Genomic DNA, 19,187 nt, shown 5'->3' with positions numbered 1-19,187 from the left:
AATGCCATAATGTGGATGGGTAGTAACTTAAAAAATACCCACTCCCACAGTTAGGTCTAAAGTGAACATGAACTGAGCACCCTATATAGGCCCTTTATTTGTTTAATCCAAGACTTGGTTTTACTGTCTGGGCTGGCCTTTAAACTCAGTGGCTGAGACTATAGGAGTGAGCCACAGTGTCCTCTTCCTCGCCCTCAGGTTGATGCAGCAGTCAGTGGAGTCAGTATGGAACATGGCGTTCGACTTTATTCTTGACAATGTTCAGGTGGTCTTACAGCAGACGTATGGAAGCACATTGAAAGTCACCTGACTGTCCAGAGAGCCTGGTGCTCTCTGCCCAGCAGTGCTTGTGAGGTATTTGCAAAGTGCATGACAGTGATGCTCTGAGTTTTCATAATTCTACATTTCTTTTTAAGCAAGTGTTTTGTACATTTCTTTTTCAAAAAAGTGCCAAATTTGTCAGTATTGCATGTAAATAATTGTGTTAATTCTTTTACTTGTAGCATAGATTCTATTTACAAAACGTTTGTTTATAAAGTTTTATGGATTTTTACAGTGAAGTGTTTACAGTTGTTTAATAAAGAACTGTATGTATATTTTGTACAGGTTTTTTTTTTTCTTGTGAATCCTTAAAAAACTCAGCTCTAGGAAGAACTAGCAACAGTTCATTCTACTTAAACGCTAGACCTCAAAGCCAGCCTGCTCCAGACTGTGTGCAAAGAAAAGCTATGAGATTGCTCGACAGTCCCAGGCCAGCATTTTCCTAGATGTGAACAAGGAAAAAGACCTTCTCTAGTGGTGGCTCTACATTCATTTGTAGTAGATACTCTGAACTTCAAGTTTTCTTACAGCAGGTTTCTTCAAAGGATGCTGGTGGATCCTCAGGGATAGTTTAGTCATGAGGTCTAATCATGACCTCTAGTAAGTAATGACTGCCACTTTTTTCCGGAATGTATGGAAAAATATAAGGACTGCACACTACAAGTGTTAGCAGGAACTGAGGGTGAGCTTCCTATCATGGAGACTAGCCCAGCCCCCTGGAATGCAGGTCTCCTCTTTCTTGACAAGCAGTAATTGCAGCCAGCTAGCCTTACCCCATGCTTGCACACAAAGCAGACAAGTTCGTCCTAAGGGCATGTGGGAGAAGGGGAGGGTTGAAGTCACTTCGGAAAGAATACCCATAAACTATACATCAAAGATTCCAAGAATCACAAAATCTGTAGAAGCTTAGTTAATCAAATACTGCAGGACTGATTTAATCAGTATAAAATTGAAAGATTTAGATTTGTAATAAAAATCCAAATTTGAGGAAGGGCAAACTTTAAAACAGCAGCCAAGTCTTAGAGGAAGGGCAGGTGAGTGCAGGCACGCTGGACTGTGGGGCGGGGAACTGACCACTGTCAAACCAGTGTAAGTTGCTTGGTTTCTCATGGAAAACATTTTATACACCTAAGTCCATCAGCGTCCAAATGTCTGTTCTGTTGGTAATATCACAACATAATATTACATTTACTCCAAATTCTGTCCCATGTGGGAAAGTTAGATGATTTCAAATACTTTCTTCAGCTCCACAATAAGCTGCCAGTCACTCTTCTGCATTTCGTCTCTGAACCAGTCTTTGAGTGCATCGATGGACTGCCGGCTGATCTGCAATAGTGAAGACAAACAGGGTGAGCCAAAGGTGTCGATGAAAGCCAGTGGTCCCAAGTGTCACTTAAGCTAAAGAAAGGCAGTGCTTTGCAGCCCGCTTCAGGGGGAGGACCTACATGTGAGCGAGTTCCTGGGGTTGTCAGAGGCACCACCTGATATCCCCTGAGCTACTGCCATAGGCAGCCAGATGGGTAAAGGGGACTAAGATTTCTGAAATTTGCAGTCTGAAAATACGGTATTTTTGCTGAAATACTTACCTTGCTGACAAGAATGTCTGTAGCTTCGAAGTGTCTCCCAAACATTTTTGGAGATTCCCCAGGGATAGGTTCTATTTTGACACAGACCTCTTGTCCTTTTTTTGCAACATCCACCTGCTTGTGGTTTATTTCAATGCTTGTTACTATCCCAATGTCAACAAACTATAAGAGAAAGATCAAGGTCAGAGACTTAAGTTTTCCATAAACTGTCCTGACCGCTGAACTTGGACTGCTGGAACCTGCAGTGTTCACAGCAGAATTTCTCCACACTACCCATCTACCCCACACCTGACAATGCTCTAAAGACTTGGCGTGTCCATTGGCCTAGTGTCCTGCTGTAAAAGGACATACAGATCAAATAAGCCAGAAAGATGGGGGCACCGAATCACAGTCAACAGCTCAAAGTGACACCAGAAAATAACTGCAAGTTCTTCCTGTCACCTAGGCCAGAAAAGTACTAGATGAGCCTAGAAAACAAGTCACCATCCCAAAATGAAGGCTCCAAAGGCCACAGCTATAGTAGGTAGCCATGATCAGTAGCCATCGTCCTGTGAGAAGCTCTGTGGTTGGAAGGAGAATATAAGTTTTTCCTCATTTCCAAAGTCAATCTAATAGGTTCAGTGTCACTGAGAAATAATGTTTTGGTGACCTGCATAGTAATGTTGGAGGCCTCTTGAAGGTTCCTTCAGTAAGTCTGTTTGTAGAGGAGGGAATGGACAACCCCGAATTTGTAATGTCCCTAACACATTTGAACTGGCCTCTTCAACATCTCCACTGAGTGTGTAAGCAAGCACAGGACATGAATGAGGAATGCAGACATTACTGAAGGGATGCCATCCACAGTTACAACGTTAGACAAAGGTTGACCCCCTGCTTGCTTGAGATAAGAACTTACATTTTTGCTTGGAACACACATAGGTGTTCCTTGTTTCACTTGACCAGCCTCCACAGTGACCCCTATTACTATTGGATCTCGGGAATTGAAAATGTACTGAGGGAGAATCTTCATCTTGCAGGGAAATACTGCTATGTGCCTGAAAGTAAAAGGAAAGCAAAAGAAACCTCAAGGTCACAAACTCGAACATGCAAGGTCACAAAATCGCAAATGCAGATGGGTGGCAAGTTGATGAATGCCACAGAGCTCTAACCCAGTTCAAAGCTACCTCAAGGAACATTTTTATGCTCAAACTAAATGATGGTGCCTTGCCCCTAAAGGTAACATTTTGCTAACCATATCCTGGAGGTTAGAACATGGGGAAGAACTTGCTGGAAGAACTTGCTGCCATGCCAGTCACCCTTGTAGTCATCCATCTATATATTCCTCATCATAGTCCTGGTGTTTCCCAGTCCTTGTCATTCACATGCTGGAAGTGCATTAGGACAATTAAGGTTCTGTCCTAAGTTACTGTCCCCTAGGCAACCCTAGGCAGTGTAACCATGGCATGTAGACCCATAAAAGATCAACCTGCCCTGCAGCCTAGGATGTTACTCCTGTACCTGAAAGCTCTGCTACTTCTCCAGTGTGGCCCCGTTGCTGTATGTGCTGCACTGTGACTACTCAGTCTGCTTCCCCAAGCACAGTCCACATCCTCTGCTTCTGGGAGCTCTACTCACACACTCATGGTGCCTCCCTCTCTCAAGGATGGAGACCTGACAGGCCCAGGAGGAGGAAGCCTAGTTGAAGCCCTGCAGACTCCTCAGGTAGCATGGGTTCAGGCGTCGTCTATAGAAGAGTGGCCCTGTCTCCCTCACACTCCTCTGGCATGTTTTTTAGTTTACACAAAGTCACCTAAACCCTCCAAATTAAAAAAAAATTGAAGTTAAAAGGCTCCAGAGAGGACCTGGCATTTCTCCCCCACCACCACCCTCTTACTGTGAAAACACACACAGAGGAATGTTTGTCCCAGACAGCATACTACTTGCTCCTGGTCACAACATACTGTTTCAGAACACAGAAACTGGGAACTATACTTTTGCTGTCTGCATTCTTATCAAAATAAATAAAAACACCAACTTACTTAAATTCTTCTTGTTTTTGTTTCTTGTAGTCTTGTCTGTATTTTGTAAAGGCATCAAATAAATGATAAATAATTTCTGCACTAAAGATTCTAACTCCCAAACTATCAGCCATCTCTTGCGCATCCCGTTCGATTCTTACATCAAAGGCCAAAATTACTGCATACCTGAAACACAGGAACACCAAAGATCACTCAATGAGAATAGAGTCACACTGAACAGGCTGGAGGCAATGTTCACACACAGAGTACTTACTGCGGATCATGTTCCAGCATCACCGAAGCCTTCATAACATCCTTCTTGTGGACTGGGCCAATGTTAATTCCCGCATACTGTAAAAGAGTGTCCAGGTTTGCCTGCATGCATGGGTACCTAGCAGCCCACCATGACCACCACATGCTTACTGGATAGCTACTTACTGGCACCTCTGATGTTTTCAGAAATTCAAGAAGAGCTTCCAAAGAGCCCAGTGTAGATGCCTGAACATAGACTCCTTTTTCTTCCAATTTGATAGCATTCAGCGTCTGCTTTAACTCATGGATCAATTCATCCTTGAAGACATCAAATGTGACAAAGTACATCTTTACCTTCACCCCAATGATAGCTTTCACCCACCTGAAAGCATGGAATCGGGGCACTGCTGTCCGCTCTAAGAGAAACCCATTCCATCTCTCTGCCTTAAGCTAGTAGAAATCTGCCAGATCTCTACAGCACTTGGTAAAGAGAGTAGATGACTGGGGAGAGACAGATGCACTCACACTCAGGCCTGGCCTAAGTTAGTACATTCTCCAGTGACATGACCCGGCGGTGGCTTACTCACAGGCCTGCAGCAAGCAACAGCTCTCATTCTGGTTGACAAGTGAATAAGCTATGACTAGAGCCTCCTTTTCACTGGATATGGGCCGCCTGGTCTTCCCATCAGACAAACAGGCTTTAAAATGACTACTGATACCAATATTCCCTTTAAGTTCTTTGTATTAAGGGATCCGAAATAAAAGTAGCCATTGGCATACCCTCAGCACATAGGTTAAAGCAAGAAAATCACAAGTTCAAGACCAGCTTGGATCTAGGCCAGCTGGTCTAAGGCCAAGTCTAAGGCCAGGCTGAGTTACATAGAGACTTACAATGCAAAGCTGAAACAAACATACCAAAAACTAGTGTGTGCCTGCGTGTGGGTGCGATGCTCTCAGAGGCCAGAAGCAATAGGATCCCCCTAGAGCGAGCAGATGTGGATAGGTAGGATCCAATGCGCTCCTAACTGCTAAGCCTTCTCTCCAGACCATTTAATTTTAAAGGGCTTTTGGCCTTTTTTCTCCATTTTTGAAACATGGTTTTTGATGTTTGGGGTCACCTTGAACTACCAGTGCACCACTGACGGCCACAGCTTCTGCTCTAACTCCCCAACCTGCCGGCACTGGGTCATTCATGCACTGCTCTGCCTGGCTTTATTCAGTGCTGAGATCCAACCCAGGGCTTCACGTGTTAAGTATACTTAACAACTGCTGCTTCCCAGTTACTGGCCTGGTTTTTTGTTTGTTTTTTCTAATTAGGAAAATGTACATTTAAAATTAGGCATATAAATTTATACAACTTCATGATAGTACAAACAATTTGAAAGAAACCACTTTCCTGAAAAAAGAGAGGAGATGACCTTTAAAGGTGTCTATTTCAGAGAGCATCCCTAACATGTCCTGCTGCCACTCAACAAAACACTGTGGGAAGGAGAACAACAGGGTGCAGATGACAAAAGATAAGGGGAAATGGAAATAGGGGAGGGGAGGTCACAACAGAGGGAAGAGGGTGGTTCAAAAAAGCCTCAGGGAATGGGTTATAATGACAGAAAGTATGTACAATATACTAAGTATATATCCATATACACACATATCTGAGTATGAAAGCTTGGCCTACGTGTACTTATGTGCATCACATGTATGTCTGGTGCCCATGGAGGGAAGAGGAGAGTGAGATTCCTGGAACTGGAGTTGGAGAGTGTTGTGAGTCACCACATGGGTGCTGAAAATCAAACCGGATCCTCTGTCAGAGCATCCCTCCTATAGGCCTGTAGGCCATCTATAGGGACACAATCAGGTCATGCCCATGATACTTCAACAGTATGACTGACTAAACAGGACACAAACAATGACATTACATACATACATACATACATACATACTACACGGGAAGCCCAATGAATATAGCGTAACCCCTGCCTGCACCTGAGCTCTGAGAACATCATGGAACAGGGTGGAGAAATTATACGAGGACAAGGAAGTCTGCTGTGAGACTGTGCCTCCTATAAATGACAGGAAGTTACACGAATGACACCTCAACAGTATGGCTCCTACACAGGACCTCAACAGTCCCAATACAATAGACTTGATTGTGAGGAAGGGCAATCTCAAGGGGCCACCCACAGACAATCAACTACAGGTAACCAACTACCAACTGCTGAGAAGAGGAAGCAGACCAAGTGGGCAGCCCTGAGATCATACACACAGGCATCCTAAATGCATTCAGGCGGTTCTATTTATACAGTTATGTGTGCATGCATGTATGAGCAAAAAAGAAAAAAAAAAGATGTAAGGCTCAAAAGCAGGAAGATGAATTCAAGGTTAGTCTGGGCCACTGGGAGAGAAACTGGCTCGTCCAAACCACTTTGGAAGAAATGAGCTTACTTTGAGAACTGGGATTTCGTCGTCCTTATAGGCCACTAGGAGAGGTAAACCAGCCAGCGTTTTCTCAAGGTCTTTTCCAAGAATCTTCACTCCCTGGGCTGCTTCCACTTCTTTATGCTTTTCATATTGGTTCTAGAGAAAAAGTATTTTCCATTGAATTTATCTCAGCAGTGGTAGCACTGATATATGTATTCTAAAACATATTTTGTTTCTCAAATAACACAGGAAAGATAAGTCAAAATAGAAGATACTATGAGACATGACATAAAAGTAAAACAAGACAACTATTCAGAACTATAAAATTTGGGGGGGGGGGGAATGGGAGAACAAAAGGGGAGGGATAAACAGGTAATAAACATGAAACTGTGCTGACAGAGGTGAATGAGCCAACTGCAGTCAACAACGCCACATGAGGTGAATGCAATCAACAGAAGGTCCTGAAAAGGACGGTGGCACAGAACAGGCACAGATGTCAGTCAGCTGAGAGCTGCAATACAGACTGAAGCATCTAGCTCCTGCTGGGGCAGCAGTGGGATGTGTCGTGCGCACACTGGAAAAACAGACCCAAGTTAGCACAGGGTGCAGAAAGAAGTCCACAGCACGGCAGGGCAGTGTACACTTTCATGCCTATAAGAAAGGGCAGCACAACACACACAGTGGACTATAAACCTCAAGTGCTTCTCACGTCCGCTTCTGCAGGGACAGGGACAGGGACAAGTGTGTGGTGTGTGTTAAGTCAAGCAGCCCTCAGAAAGACAGAATGGCGCCTGCAGATATAAGCGTTGTGAAGCCCCATGTCCATGCCTGCCATCTTGGCTTACCTTCACGCGTAATTCCTTCATAGGAGGAGGTAAAAGGAGGCCTCGAATCTGAGTGACAATGGGCCCTTCTACTCCAGGAACAATGATTGTGTCCCCTTCCTTCAAACGTCCATTAATCAATATGACATCTATTGTGGTGCCCATTCCTGGGAGAGCTTTAACCTGTTTTCGGATAGAAACGAGATGTAGATGATGGCGCATCACCAAATACAGGAGCAGTATGTGTCCACTGCTAGAAGGGCGTACAGTGGGAAGGAAGCCTGAGGATTACCTCCATGACTTGTGCTCTCAGCTCCTCACAGTGAGCAAGCCTCTTGCTCAACATAGTTTGAGTTAATTCCACAAGAAGGTAGATGAGGCTTCCCATGCCATCACCAGTGTGTGCAGAGGTCGGTACCAGGGACACAAAAGTGCGGGGATCTTTATTCTCATAAAACAAAGCAGCATTTAAACCCTAGAAGCAAGAACAGCACAGAGCACTGTTAGCTGAAGGCAGATGCCTGGCCATTTTTAAACTCCACAACTACCCCCAGAGAACTGAAGCACTACAGGTCAGTAGTTAGGTAATCACTCGCCTTTGATGCCCAGCACTAAAACAAAAACAACTGAATGAACACAATCCAGAAATATAGATGTTTAGAGAAAAAGGAAATAAGTCTCTAAGTCAGTGCGGTTTATGAGAATGCTCAGGCTGCAGAGAGAGCTGTGAAACACCAGTGTCTGGTGCTAAAAATGGAACAAGCAAAGAACTGTGCACCCACTCACTACCCAAGAGCCCTGGAGTCTGACGCCAGCCTGGAAACAGTAAACACCAAAACCAGGAGAGTGAGGAAAGTACCCAGCCTACCGAGACAGGACAGATCCATGTGAATGACAGGGGTGACCTGTACAGAGATGACTAAAGAATCATTCTGCTAGTCCTTCAGAAACAAACTCCTCCTACCTGTTGTGCAAATTCTACAATAATGGCCTTTGCACGCTCCTCAAACTCATCCTTTGTATTCTTCTTCTGCTTTTTTAAAGTAACAGCCACATCCGAATCAGGACTCTTCTTCCAATCATATAACCTGTCAATCTGGAAAACATTTATCAGAAACATTTCAAAAATCTACAACATTAAAGGGTATAAGCTCCTGAAATTTTGCACCCACCACAGTGTAGTGTTCAGGCACTTCATTGTACAGAAGGTGCCCTGTAGAGGCTGTGCGAATGAAGCTCGCATGAGAAACTGCTGAGGTGGCACGCGGCCATTTCAGCCTCCAGCGGATTAATGAAACTGTTCTCTGTCAAACAGAAGGTCCTAGAACTATCCTGAGAACACTGACATGTGCTGTTTTCACAACTCCAAAGTGAGTTAGTAAACCAGCAGAGAGGCAAGGACTAGTTACAGCAGTGCCACAGTCAGGATTACCTAGTAACTGTTTCCTTGCTAAATCTAGGAATATAAGTCCGACTAGTTAATAATACGAGACTATTTTTCCTCAGTTGTCAACCTATGGGATATTTCAGGTAAAGGAAATGCTAACTGCAGACAGATATCAATATACGGAACCCTATAAATCTATCCAATTATGACCAATTAAAAAAAAAAAAAAAACTAGTCCCCGCTCCGAAAAAAAGAAAAAAAATACTAATTTTGGTTTATTCATATGCCCTCTGTGTGAAAATAAGAGAGGGAATTAATCACCCAAATGATGACAGTGCGTGTCACCTGAGCTCAGCCCACACTGACAAGGTAAAGAAGTGGATTTATCTGTTACTAAGAGAAAACCCAATAAGGAGGAACAGGTCCAAGATGATTGTCAGGATCAAATTACTACTTGAGGTCTTTCAAATGATTTCTGAAAATGTACTCAACATAAAGTTCTAACAAAAAGGCAAAAAGAAAAAGGACTCAAGTTTATAGAACTGAAGGAAAACCACGAGATGAGCTTAAAACCCAATGTTGCTGGAAAAAGAAGATTATTGACCTTGAATACAGAGCATTAAGAAGCAGCAAAACAGCATACAGGAAAACGTGACTGGGGGAGGGGAGGAAAAACACTCCACTTTAGTTGGCTTACCATGTGACATTAAGTAATAAATTTAGTAGAGAATATCTGAATAATCACCAATAAAGATAGATTAGATGAAGACTATAAATTCTAAAAATAAAAGTCTTAAAAGCAAGCGATATAAAAATCATTACGTAGAGGTACATGGTAAAGATAGAAACAGAAAGCAACTGAAGGAAAAAAGGAAAACATTTAAGGAAAAAAAAGTAGAATTCTAGAACAAGTGAAAATATCTTGAATGAAGGGTTTTGAAGTAGCACTTTTTTTTTTTTTAACTAAAGAAAGGTAACAGGATTTTGTTACTGTTAGGTTATCCTTTTTAAAGCTTAAAAGACACTTTTAAGGGTGACCTGAACCAAAATGATTCTGGCAGGAAACGGGAGTCCTGGAAAAGACATGAGAAGGTTCAGTGGGGAGTGTGGGCGTGAGAGTCCAGGATGGAGTCTTGACAGCGATTCTTACTGTTCTGTGTGTGTGTGTGTGTGTGTGTGTGTGTGAGGGTGAGCACAGGAACTCAGGGGCCTGAGGAACAGAGGCTTCCGCAGATCCGCTGCAGCTGGAATTCCAGCGTGTTCCGAGCTGCCTGGCACAGGTGCTGGGAACTGAACTTGGGTCCTGTGCAGAAGAGCGCCTGCTCAGCCACCTCTACCGCTCCACTGTGCAGCTCCATTGTGCAGCTCCATTGTGCAGCTCCACTGTGCTATCTTAAAACTGCCTTACCTGAGCGTTTAAAGTACAAGTAATAAACTGTGGGTTATAATAAGGAAAAAAGGAGCAAAAGCAAAAAGGAAAGAAGACAGAAGCGACTAACTCAAAAGGGATGTAGAAAAGAGTCCAGGTGAACAAGCTGACTCTACACCTTACGCAGCCTTGGGGCAAAACACACAGGAAGAGCTTGTAGGTTGATGCCATTATGCAGGTGAAGGCAGGTACAGCATAGAACAAGGCCTGTCACTGGACGGGAGGGAAGGATGGGCAGGAGAAAAGTTTAAGAGAGGCAGAGGAGGCCAGAGCAAGGAAGAAGGCAGCTGAGAGAACTTGGTAGCAGACGTTAAGATTCTTCTCATAGTTACATAGTTATGCATAGTTACAGGTTGTTCTGACTATTTTTAAGGGATGGGTGCATACAGGATTTTGTGTTGTGTAGATGGACAAATTATATCCAATTGATAATTGGATCAGAGGATATTGTGTGATGTGTTCTTTCATGTGGCGACTTAATTGAGTTCGAGAGTGAATGGTGGCCGGACACACTGGGCTGCCACAGAGTTGAGATATATATGCCTGGTGTGGTGGAAACCAGCCAAGGGAACTGTGAGTAAGGGCGGGGCAGCCTGATAAGGTGCCATGTTGGAACAGTTCTCGGACTGCCTGGGTCAGAGAGTACTTGGGGGCAGCATGAAGCTGCTGAGATAAGTTAGCACTGGTTCCATTGGCCCGCCGGAGCTGGAACTAACGAGAGAACATCTGCTAGGGTACGTGCAGGAACGGTCCTGGCCCTTTTTTATTTTCTTGTTAACAAGAGCTCACACTCCAGTGCTGACAGTGAGATGTAATACTGAGAAGCCGCCATGTGCTGTAAAGCAGAGGGAAGTGTGGGAGAGAAGCAAGCAAGCTCATGTGAGATAACATAAAATCAAACATGGAACTGTGCCAGCAGGGGCAACGCATGACAGCCAGTCTGATGCTTTAGCTCAAAGCGAAATATTAGTGCTTTGAGCAAGATAAGACAAGCACAGTCTGCAAAGACAGCATCTTGAATGTAAACAAGGCAGAAGGCAGTAAGGATGCATCCTACACTCCTAAGGAAGGGAAGTAGCTGCACACTGCTGTACACCTTAATTAGACACCCTCATAACATACCAAGTAAAAGTGCACAAGGAGACAAGTGAAGCAGCACGGCGGGAGACGGAACAGCCCCTGCGGCAGTTTATCAGACTCATAGGCATTGGTGAGAATACAAAAGAAAGAGATGACAGTGCAAAACGCCAAGCTGAGCAAAGTCAGCAGTCACATGAAGCACCACACGAGGCTGGTCCCAGGAGACCACTGAAACAGCCAGAGATAATGTCCTCTGGCAACTCAAAAGTACCTGAAAAATCCTCTCCCAACCCCCACTTAAAGTAATGAATAGATCAAGGACAAACAAAATGATTAAAATATTTTTTCCTAAAATAAAAATAAAAACAATGTCTAAGCATTGCTTAAAATGGAAGCTGGGCATTGTGGCACTTGTACACAGAGGCAGGAGGATTAAAGTCAGCTCTAGGCCAGCCGAGCGCTCCAGAGAGAAGCTATCTTAGCCCTGAGCAGCAATACCCACAGCTCCTCTTGGTTGCTGTTGTTTTTAAAACAACATGCTACACTAGATGAAAAACAACACGCTACACTAGATGAAAAACAACATGCTACACTAGATGAAAACATGCTACACTAGATTTCTATCTTGTTTTAAAATTAGCACATTAATTGTATAGTAATGAGCATCTTATTTTCATACAGGTAATATAATTAAACAAGTTCTCCGCCCCTATTTCCTTCTTGTCTCTGCTCCCTCCTGATTCTGTTCTTCTTCCTATATAGTTCCTCCTATTTTGGCTTTCTACAAATTAAATCAAGAATCTATTTATGAGAAAAAAAAAGTAGCACTCCTGTGAATCTGGCTCCTAACAGGATGGTGCTCAGCTCTATCCATTCCCACTGTGACAGCTTGTCACTCTTCAGGTGACTGGCAGAGTGGCTGTCCTCCACACTGACTAAACTCAGCCTCGTTATGTTGCACAGCATTCTAGCATCAAGTCACATCCCTAGGTCACGCCTCCTTATTGATGAATATTCCATTTTGCACATAAGGTATACTCTCTATCCATTCGCCTACTAATGGGTATCTAGGCTTAGTCCATTGGCTACAAATAGTTCTGTGATTAAAAATATTAGTGGGCACATACATACGCTCTGTTCCCAGCAGCCATGTGGGCCACTCACAAGCACTATGGGAGTCATTGTCTTCTAGACCCCTTGGAGAGACCAGCATTCACAGGCATACAAATTCACACAAGGACACACGCTTTAATAAAAACAGATTGTAGAAAAAAGGTATTTTCAGATGAGCACTTACCTTATTAAGTGCAACAATAAAGGGACATTTTTTGGATTTGAGAATGTTGATTGATTCAATTGTCTGGGGCTCTAAACCATGCATAATGTCAACAACTAAAATGGCAATATCACAGAGAGAGCTTCCTCTGTTTCTCAGGTTACTGTCAGAGAAAAAAAAAACTGTTAGTAAGTGGAAAATTTTTTAGTATATTTCCTAAATTTAAAGGTTTAATTTCTTTGTAAAGCCTAAAGAGAGAGAAGAAAACAAGTGCAGTCTCTGGTTCTGCAGGGACTGACTGGTCATGAGCGGCACGGATAGCAAAATTACAGTGATAGGGTCTCCATAGAACAGCACTGCATCTGCAATGCAGACCACACAATCCCCCACATGTGCACAGCATCACCTCTAGGATAGATACACAGGACCGCCATCTTTGACCCAAAAATCCAGATCCAAATCCTTCTAAGAACAGATCTGATTCTTGAATTTCAGACTTTTAAGATGTTTAACTGGAAAGTGTCTACTGTCAGGCAGAGGAGGAAAGGGGACTCAATTGAAAACTCGAGGGCAGTTCGAGTTTCTGTGTGAACAGGTGTTACACACACTGTCTCGGGTAACAAGAAGGGGATTCTGGCTGTAGCTGGCATGAACGTGACCTTCCTCAACTGTCCCGGAAGCTCAGGTGTACTGGGAACATGCAGGGCATGCAGAAGTGCAGGCAGCTGTGTATTAGGGATCCCATTATCTCTAACTTGCCTGACACTCACCTAACATACAAAAACTGAGCCTCCTGGGATAAGCTAATGCCACAAGTTCATCTAATAGAGACGGGGGTGTGTGTGTGTGTGTGTGTGTGTGTGTGTGTGTGTGTGTGTGAATGTAGTGAAATGAAAACAATATTCCCATTGTAACAGTCTGTAGAAATTAGAACAGGAATTCATGAAGAAGTTCTTTCTTACACAGAAATGATGCTCTTTCCAATTATAAAACTTGTCCTCTATAGACACCAGGAAATCACATAAAACATTATAAAACCAATGATGATCAAAAGATTAATTATGATACTGTAGATACCAAGGAACTATTCAAAGTTAATGACTGAACCCCAATGTTCAGTGAGTCGAGTAAACTGGTCTTACCTGAAAGACTCATGTCCAGGAGTGTCAATAATCAGCATCCCTGGAATGCGGACATTCTCTCTGTCAAACTAGAAATGGTAGAGAAAGATGCAGAGTTTAAGGGCAGTCAAACAATGAAAGCTTCTTTACAAAACAATTTACCCAAAACTTGAAAACACTGTTACTTCCTTTTTCCGAAGGAATAATCTTAAAACAGAGTCAAACAGCAAAATGTTTAATATTCTCTTTAATATCCAACTTTTGTAGAGACTGAAGATGGTTCAGTACGTCTTAGAGGATCCAAGTTTATATCAAGTAACTCACAACTACCGGTTAACACCAGCTCCAGAGAACCCAGTTACCCTCCTTTAGAGCCTCCTCCCATAGACTGCCACACACATAAAAATAAGTTTTAAGGGAAAAAAGGAAATCATTTTTGCTGAAGTTGTATGTAAGTCTGCAGTAGTTTAAATCAGTCTGATTCAATGGCAGAGTAGAACAGTTATCTGCATCATCTGCTAAAGCTCACTTGGCAGGTGTGTGTGCCCGCGCCTGGGGCTTACAGAAGAGTTTCTCATACTGGCATTTCTACCAACATATCTGAAATGCATATTGCTTTATCACCATGTTCTATTACTATAAAAACTTCATACAATTGCTACCATGTTGGAACCTGAAATTCACGGTAACCTGAATCTGTGTTCCTGGGCCATGCTCACTAATAATTGCCTTTTGAGGTGAGAGGTGTTTCTTACGTCAACAAGACAAATAACATATAAGGTGACTTACATTTTTAATCATTTTAGTTTGTTCATTAATAGCTTCGAGAGGAACATTTGTGGCACCAATCTGCTGTGTGATGCCACCTGCTTCACCATCTTGTACATGAGTGTGGCGGAGCTGTGAGAAGACAGCAAAATGAGATGGGTGTTTTGGTATGAGACTCATTGTTTACAGACAGCGAGGCTTATTAGTGACCCCAGACTAAAGCTCTTCGAGCAGAGACACCTGTGCCTCCTCCCCAGTCACCTTTATTCATTTACAGAATTACTGACCGCCCTGCCACAGAGGCACCACTCTTATTCACGGAATATTAATACACGTATTTTCTTACCTTATCTAGAATTTTTGTCTTCCCTGTGTCTACATGTCCAAGCACACAGATGATAGGGGCTCTTAGCTTTTCTGTATTTACATTTTTACCATGTTCAAGTCGTCGTTTCTAGAAGGGGGATCACAAATTAAATTCTGCTCCAAACCCTCCCTGTGCACCCTTCTCCACTCTCTTTTAACATATAGCCCCAGCCTTGGTTAGCCAACTACACAAGACAAACTCACTATGTAGTGAGGAAGACCCGGAATGTCTGATCCTCCTGCCTCAACTTCCCTAGTGCCTGGCTACCTGACCAGTGAGCTCTACCAATTGAGCACTGAGCCACAGGCATGAGCCACTGAGCCCGAATTTCACACAGGGAGCAGGAATGGGAGTCCATCCTACATGTGAAGCAAGCACTTTACCAGAGTTACACCTCCAGTCCTTCAACTACATTTTAAAGTATTATTTTAAATTTAACTGACAGAAATTTTAAAATGTCTCTTGAAGCTGATGGTGTTAAACAGGAAAAGTGTAAACAGCTAAGTCAGCACATACACTTTACTAACTAGGGGCTTCACCGGTCTGTGACGGCCGGCGTACGCTCGCAATCCCAGCACTAAGGAGACAGATGTAGACAGATGTAGAGGAGTAGAGAGTCAAAGCCGGCCTAGCCACCAGCAACCCTGCCTTCAAAGGAATGAGAAAATAAAAACTAGACAAAAAGAAAAAAATAAGCAAAGAAGCTTCATCAGCACTCCAGATTTCAAAAACTAAGATCAGGTGCTTAAACCGACCAGTTGATACGCAAGGCAAGAAAGCATCTGCCCCTTGAAAGATCAATGTTCAATATGTCACACATCTATAAGTCAACACCCAACAGGATATTGATATCTGATATATATATGAAAACACTCTGATGGCGCTGGCCCCATCCTATCTATGAAGAAAGGGAAGCTCCTGGTTTAGAACACTGTCAAAAGCCTAGCTTAATTCAACATTACAAAAACTGGAGAGATACTAGTCATGTTAATATTTGCTTAAAGCACTGACTGGAAACCTTTGGCCACACAATCTAATGAGCACAAAGGGCTGTGGAAGACAGCAAAGACAGCATGAAACAAATACCTCAATTCTCCGTTTTGCTTTGTCGTACGCCCGCTCTTCTTTAGTCCGATCGTCATCAGAGTCATACTCGGAGTCTGAGCTAGCGTCTTTGTTGGGCTTCGTGTCTCCAGCTTTCCCCAAGTCCTTCTCGTCCGATAGCTTGTAGTCCTCCTCGTCCCCATCGCTGCCCTCACTGTCCCCTTCGTCTTCCTCATCTTCACTGTCTTCTTCATCTTCATCCTCTTCTTCCTCCTCCTCTTCCTCAGGGTTTTCTTCTACTTCTATGTGAATCATATTTCCTTCTTTGAGGAAAACCAAATTGATTTTAAAATAAAAGTTAACATCATAGATTTATATCAAAAGAACCGATACTAAAAGTGAAATTACAGTAATTACAGCAGTCACCCTACACTTTGTTTATCATAAATACCATGTACTCGTCAGTATTAGTGAAGACTACCACCCAGCACTAAGAATTGAGGCAACAACATTCCAGGACCCATGGCAAGCCAACAGCATGGACGGCTCAGAACAGCCCTGAAGCTGCTTATCTGTGTGTGACTCAGGAACACACGTGTGTGGGCAGTGGGCACACTGATGTACTCACAAGTTACCTTTTTCTCTCTCCTCATCACTGGCCATAGCTTCCCAGTCATCGAGCCCAGCATCTTCAGTTTCTTCGTCTTCCTCTGTAAGTACAAGATGCTATGTGAGACACAGAGGGCATGAAGAGTAATGTCACACTCACTTTACAAAAGACACAATCCAGTTATGGAACACTTTCTGACAGTTTTCTTTGGAACTGTCTTTCCAACAACCTCATATGCTGTAAGTTACTATGACTTGACATTTCACTGTTTTAATCCAATAGGCCATATTAATTTAAAACCAGATCTTATATTTAAATAAACTAAACTAAAAACCTCAACAACAAAATATTTAGAATTTTAAAGGAAGAATAAACAGACTCAGTTCTTTAAAGCTTTCAACTCACACACGACACAATATTTTCACTTTACTCTTATCAGACTTAACTTTTTAGAACAATGCTGAAATAAAAAAAGAAAAGCCAAAAATTGTTGCCAGCCTTTGCAGGCTGTGTATACATATGTACAGTGCATCACATACACACGAATAAGCTGAACACACTTAGATTAGTAAGTGGGAGGGAGGAAACTTCTAAAGCTTCTAAGTGTATGTTTTATGGTTCTTAAAAATGTTCTAACTAAAGATATTTCCAATTTGCTTTCAAACCATATAGTTAAAAACTTTAGGCTCAGAGATTTTTTTGACCCATAGTAAGAACAAAGAAATTCTGAAACCTTTCAGTGTCTCTAGTAGGTGCTTTACTGACACTACTAACAAAGAACAAAGTGGATTCAAGTATCACCTGGCTACTTTCCCAGGGGAAATGAAGAGATGGGCTAAAAAGAAGACCAGAAGAAACATTCAAGTCTGCACCTCATCTGGCTCCAAACTACTTCTGCATCATGAACACTAGCTAACAATGAAACCCTGAGGTACTGGCCTGCGTCAACAGAAGGCGGTGTCTCCTCCTTTTCTGGTACTCCTTGGTCCACAACTTCCACAGGGGCACTGACTTCCACAGTCTCAAGTGCTAAATAGGAGCAGAAAGGATGTTAGCCACATTTTCCCCCATGTGGAGAGGTTTAATGAGAGAAGAGAAGAGGAGCAGAAAGGCGGCCGGCCATGGGCAAATGGAGGTGGGGTGGGGAAGGGGGCAAGAGCAGAGAAGAACAAAGAGTAAGAGGGGGTAAGAGAGGAGAGCTACTAGCTACATTTTGTAGTCTGTAATTTCTCTTCACGTATCCTATTCAGCATAGTGAGAATCCTTGATACATTTGATACTTCTTTTTTTTTTTTTTTTTTTGGTTCTTTTTTTCGGAGCTGGGGACCGAACCCAGGGCCTTGCGCCTCCTAGGTAAGCGCTCTACCACTGAGCTAAATCCCCAGCCCCCTTGATACTTCTTATATAGAAAATCACTTTCTGCTCAAGCAGAATACAAAAATCACAGGGCCAGAAGAAAAATAATTTATATTCTGTTCTTTAGATGTAACAGTACCTACTCATGGAATAAAATGCAGACATTTCAATCTGAAGTATTTTTTGAAGACTTATCCTCTTTTTTACCTGGGTGCTAGGATCCTCATGGTCCTCATGACTGAGCAACAAGCACTCTTAGCTACTGAGCCCTCTTCTTTAACACCTAAAGTACTTTCTCTGTTGCCTCTCATTTGAATCACATGAGAATGACTAAAGTAGGAAAATGCAGTTCTGGGGGCTGGGGAGGAAACCAGGAACTAGAGCCCCTTTGGCTCTACAGGGTCCTGGGCTGTCCCTACCATCCTATATACATGCATGCTCACACAATGGTGCTTTGTGTTGGAAGCTATGGGGAAAGACACATGTGGCCCTGCCTAGGCCAAGGTTACTTGATGCACAGACCTTCTTTACTCTCCAGCTGCTGTGGTGTTTTCTTCTTCTTCTTATCTTCATACACTGGCCTCTTCTTTGGCAACGAGTCTTTTGATGGCACTTCAACACCTAAGCAATAGGGGGAAAAAGAGAAAAACTTAAGGTTTATACTGTTAAATGGTTTACTTGGTTTTGGAGAGAGAGAATTTGAAATGAGGCACAATAGAACACACTTATAATCCCAGCACTGTGGGAGGGTAAGGCAGGAAGACCACCTTATTAAGATTGTAGATCAACGTGGGCTACATGGTGAGACTCCGCTCCATCTCAAAACTTCTAAAACAGTAAAGTAGTTTAAAGGACAACATTTTATTCAAAGATACGCATCCTCAAACACAAAAGGACATGCAGAGAGAAACCTCTGGCTTCTTCCCAAGGTGCCTGCATATTCCCATGTATGTACACTGAGCCCTTGCCAAAACCACGGCGCTGAAGCAGCAGTGCGGCTGACTCCATGCATTATCTCAGCAGCCAAGCTGCCTTAGTCTAGGTTCACTAACCACACTGCTCAGCCTTTCTACAGTGCTAATCAAGCGCCTTTGCCATCAAAACGGCTATGGGAACCATCAGTCCTTCATCTGTGCTTGTTTTATTTTAGACATGGTCATGTTGCATAGCCTAGGCTAGCCTTGAATTCACAAAGATCAACCACCTCTGCTCAAAAGTGCTAGGGTTAAGAAGGGACTGCCACCAAACCTGGCACGACATTTCAACTGGAATTGCTGACCTATAACCCATAATAGTTGAAGAGCTTCTGACCAATTCCGGAGTAATTATGAAGAAAGCAGATGTGAATATT

General features: G+C 43.0%; 2 protein-coding genes across 16 annotated transcripts in view; one reads left to right on the top strand and one right to left on the bottom strand.

Moving 5' to 3' along the window:
• Nucleotides 1-603, top strand: part of Rev1 (REV1, DNA directed polymerase) — a 73,648-nt gene extending 73,045 nt beyond the window's left edge. For all 15 annotated transcript variants that reach the window (NR_172081.1, XM_039083577.2, XM_063267161.1 and 12 more), the window contains one exon: nucleotides 199-603. Coding sequence is in view for 14 of the 15 variants with exons in the window: in XM_039083577.2 (XP_038939505.1) it covers nucleotides 199-310 (112 nt within the window). In the remaining variant the exon portion in view is untranslated. The remainder of the gene's footprint in view (nucleotides 1-198) is intronic.
• A 617-nt stretch (nucleotides 604-1,220) lies between these two features.
• The window catches only part of Eif5b (eukaryotic translation initiation factor 5B), a 54,584-nt gene continuing 36,617 nt past the window's right edge, over nucleotides 1,221-19,187 (bottom strand). Inside the window, exons 7-24 of the mRNA NM_001110141.1 lie at nucleotides 18,359-18,457; nucleotides 17,420-17,509; nucleotides 16,506-16,580; nucleotides 15,913-16,193; nucleotides 14,806-14,913; nucleotides 14,481-14,591; nucleotides 13,713-13,780; nucleotides 12,592-12,733; nucleotides 8,363-8,494; nucleotides 7,691-7,873; nucleotides 7,420-7,581; nucleotides 6,599-6,730; nucleotides 4,343-4,474; nucleotides 4,179-4,255; nucleotides 3,926-4,090; nucleotides 2,803-2,941; nucleotides 1,908-2,069; nucleotides 1,221-1,647 (exon numbers count right to left, since the gene is read on the bottom strand). Of these exons, the coding sequence (NP_001103611.1) occupies nucleotides 1,540-1,647; nucleotides 1,908-2,069; nucleotides 2,803-2,941; nucleotides 3,926-4,090; nucleotides 4,179-4,255; nucleotides 4,343-4,474; nucleotides 6,599-6,730; nucleotides 7,420-7,581; nucleotides 7,691-7,873; nucleotides 8,363-8,494; nucleotides 12,592-12,733; nucleotides 13,713-13,780; nucleotides 14,481-14,591; nucleotides 14,806-14,913; nucleotides 15,913-16,193; nucleotides 16,506-16,580; nucleotides 17,420-17,509; nucleotides 18,359-18,457 (2,366 nt within the window). The 3' untranslated portion in view covers nucleotides 1,221-1,539. The remainder of the gene's footprint in view (nucleotides 1,648-1,907; nucleotides 2,070-2,802; nucleotides 2,942-3,925; nucleotides 4,091-4,178; nucleotides 4,256-4,342; nucleotides 4,475-6,598; nucleotides 6,731-7,419; nucleotides 7,582-7,690; nucleotides 7,874-8,362; nucleotides 8,495-12,591; nucleotides 12,734-13,712; nucleotides 13,781-14,480; nucleotides 14,592-14,805; nucleotides 14,914-15,912; nucleotides 16,194-16,505; nucleotides 16,581-17,419; nucleotides 17,510-18,358; nucleotides 18,458-19,187) is intronic.

Source organism: Rattus norvegicus, chromosome 9 (assembly GCF_036323735.1).
Source record: "Rattus norvegicus strain BN/NHsdMcwi chromosome 9, GRCr8, whole genome shotgun sequence".
NCBI classification, from domain to species: Eukaryota; Metazoa; Chordata; class Mammalia; order Rodentia; family Muridae; genus Rattus; species Rattus norvegicus.
This window is presented reverse-complemented; position numbering and strand designations above follow the sequence as displayed.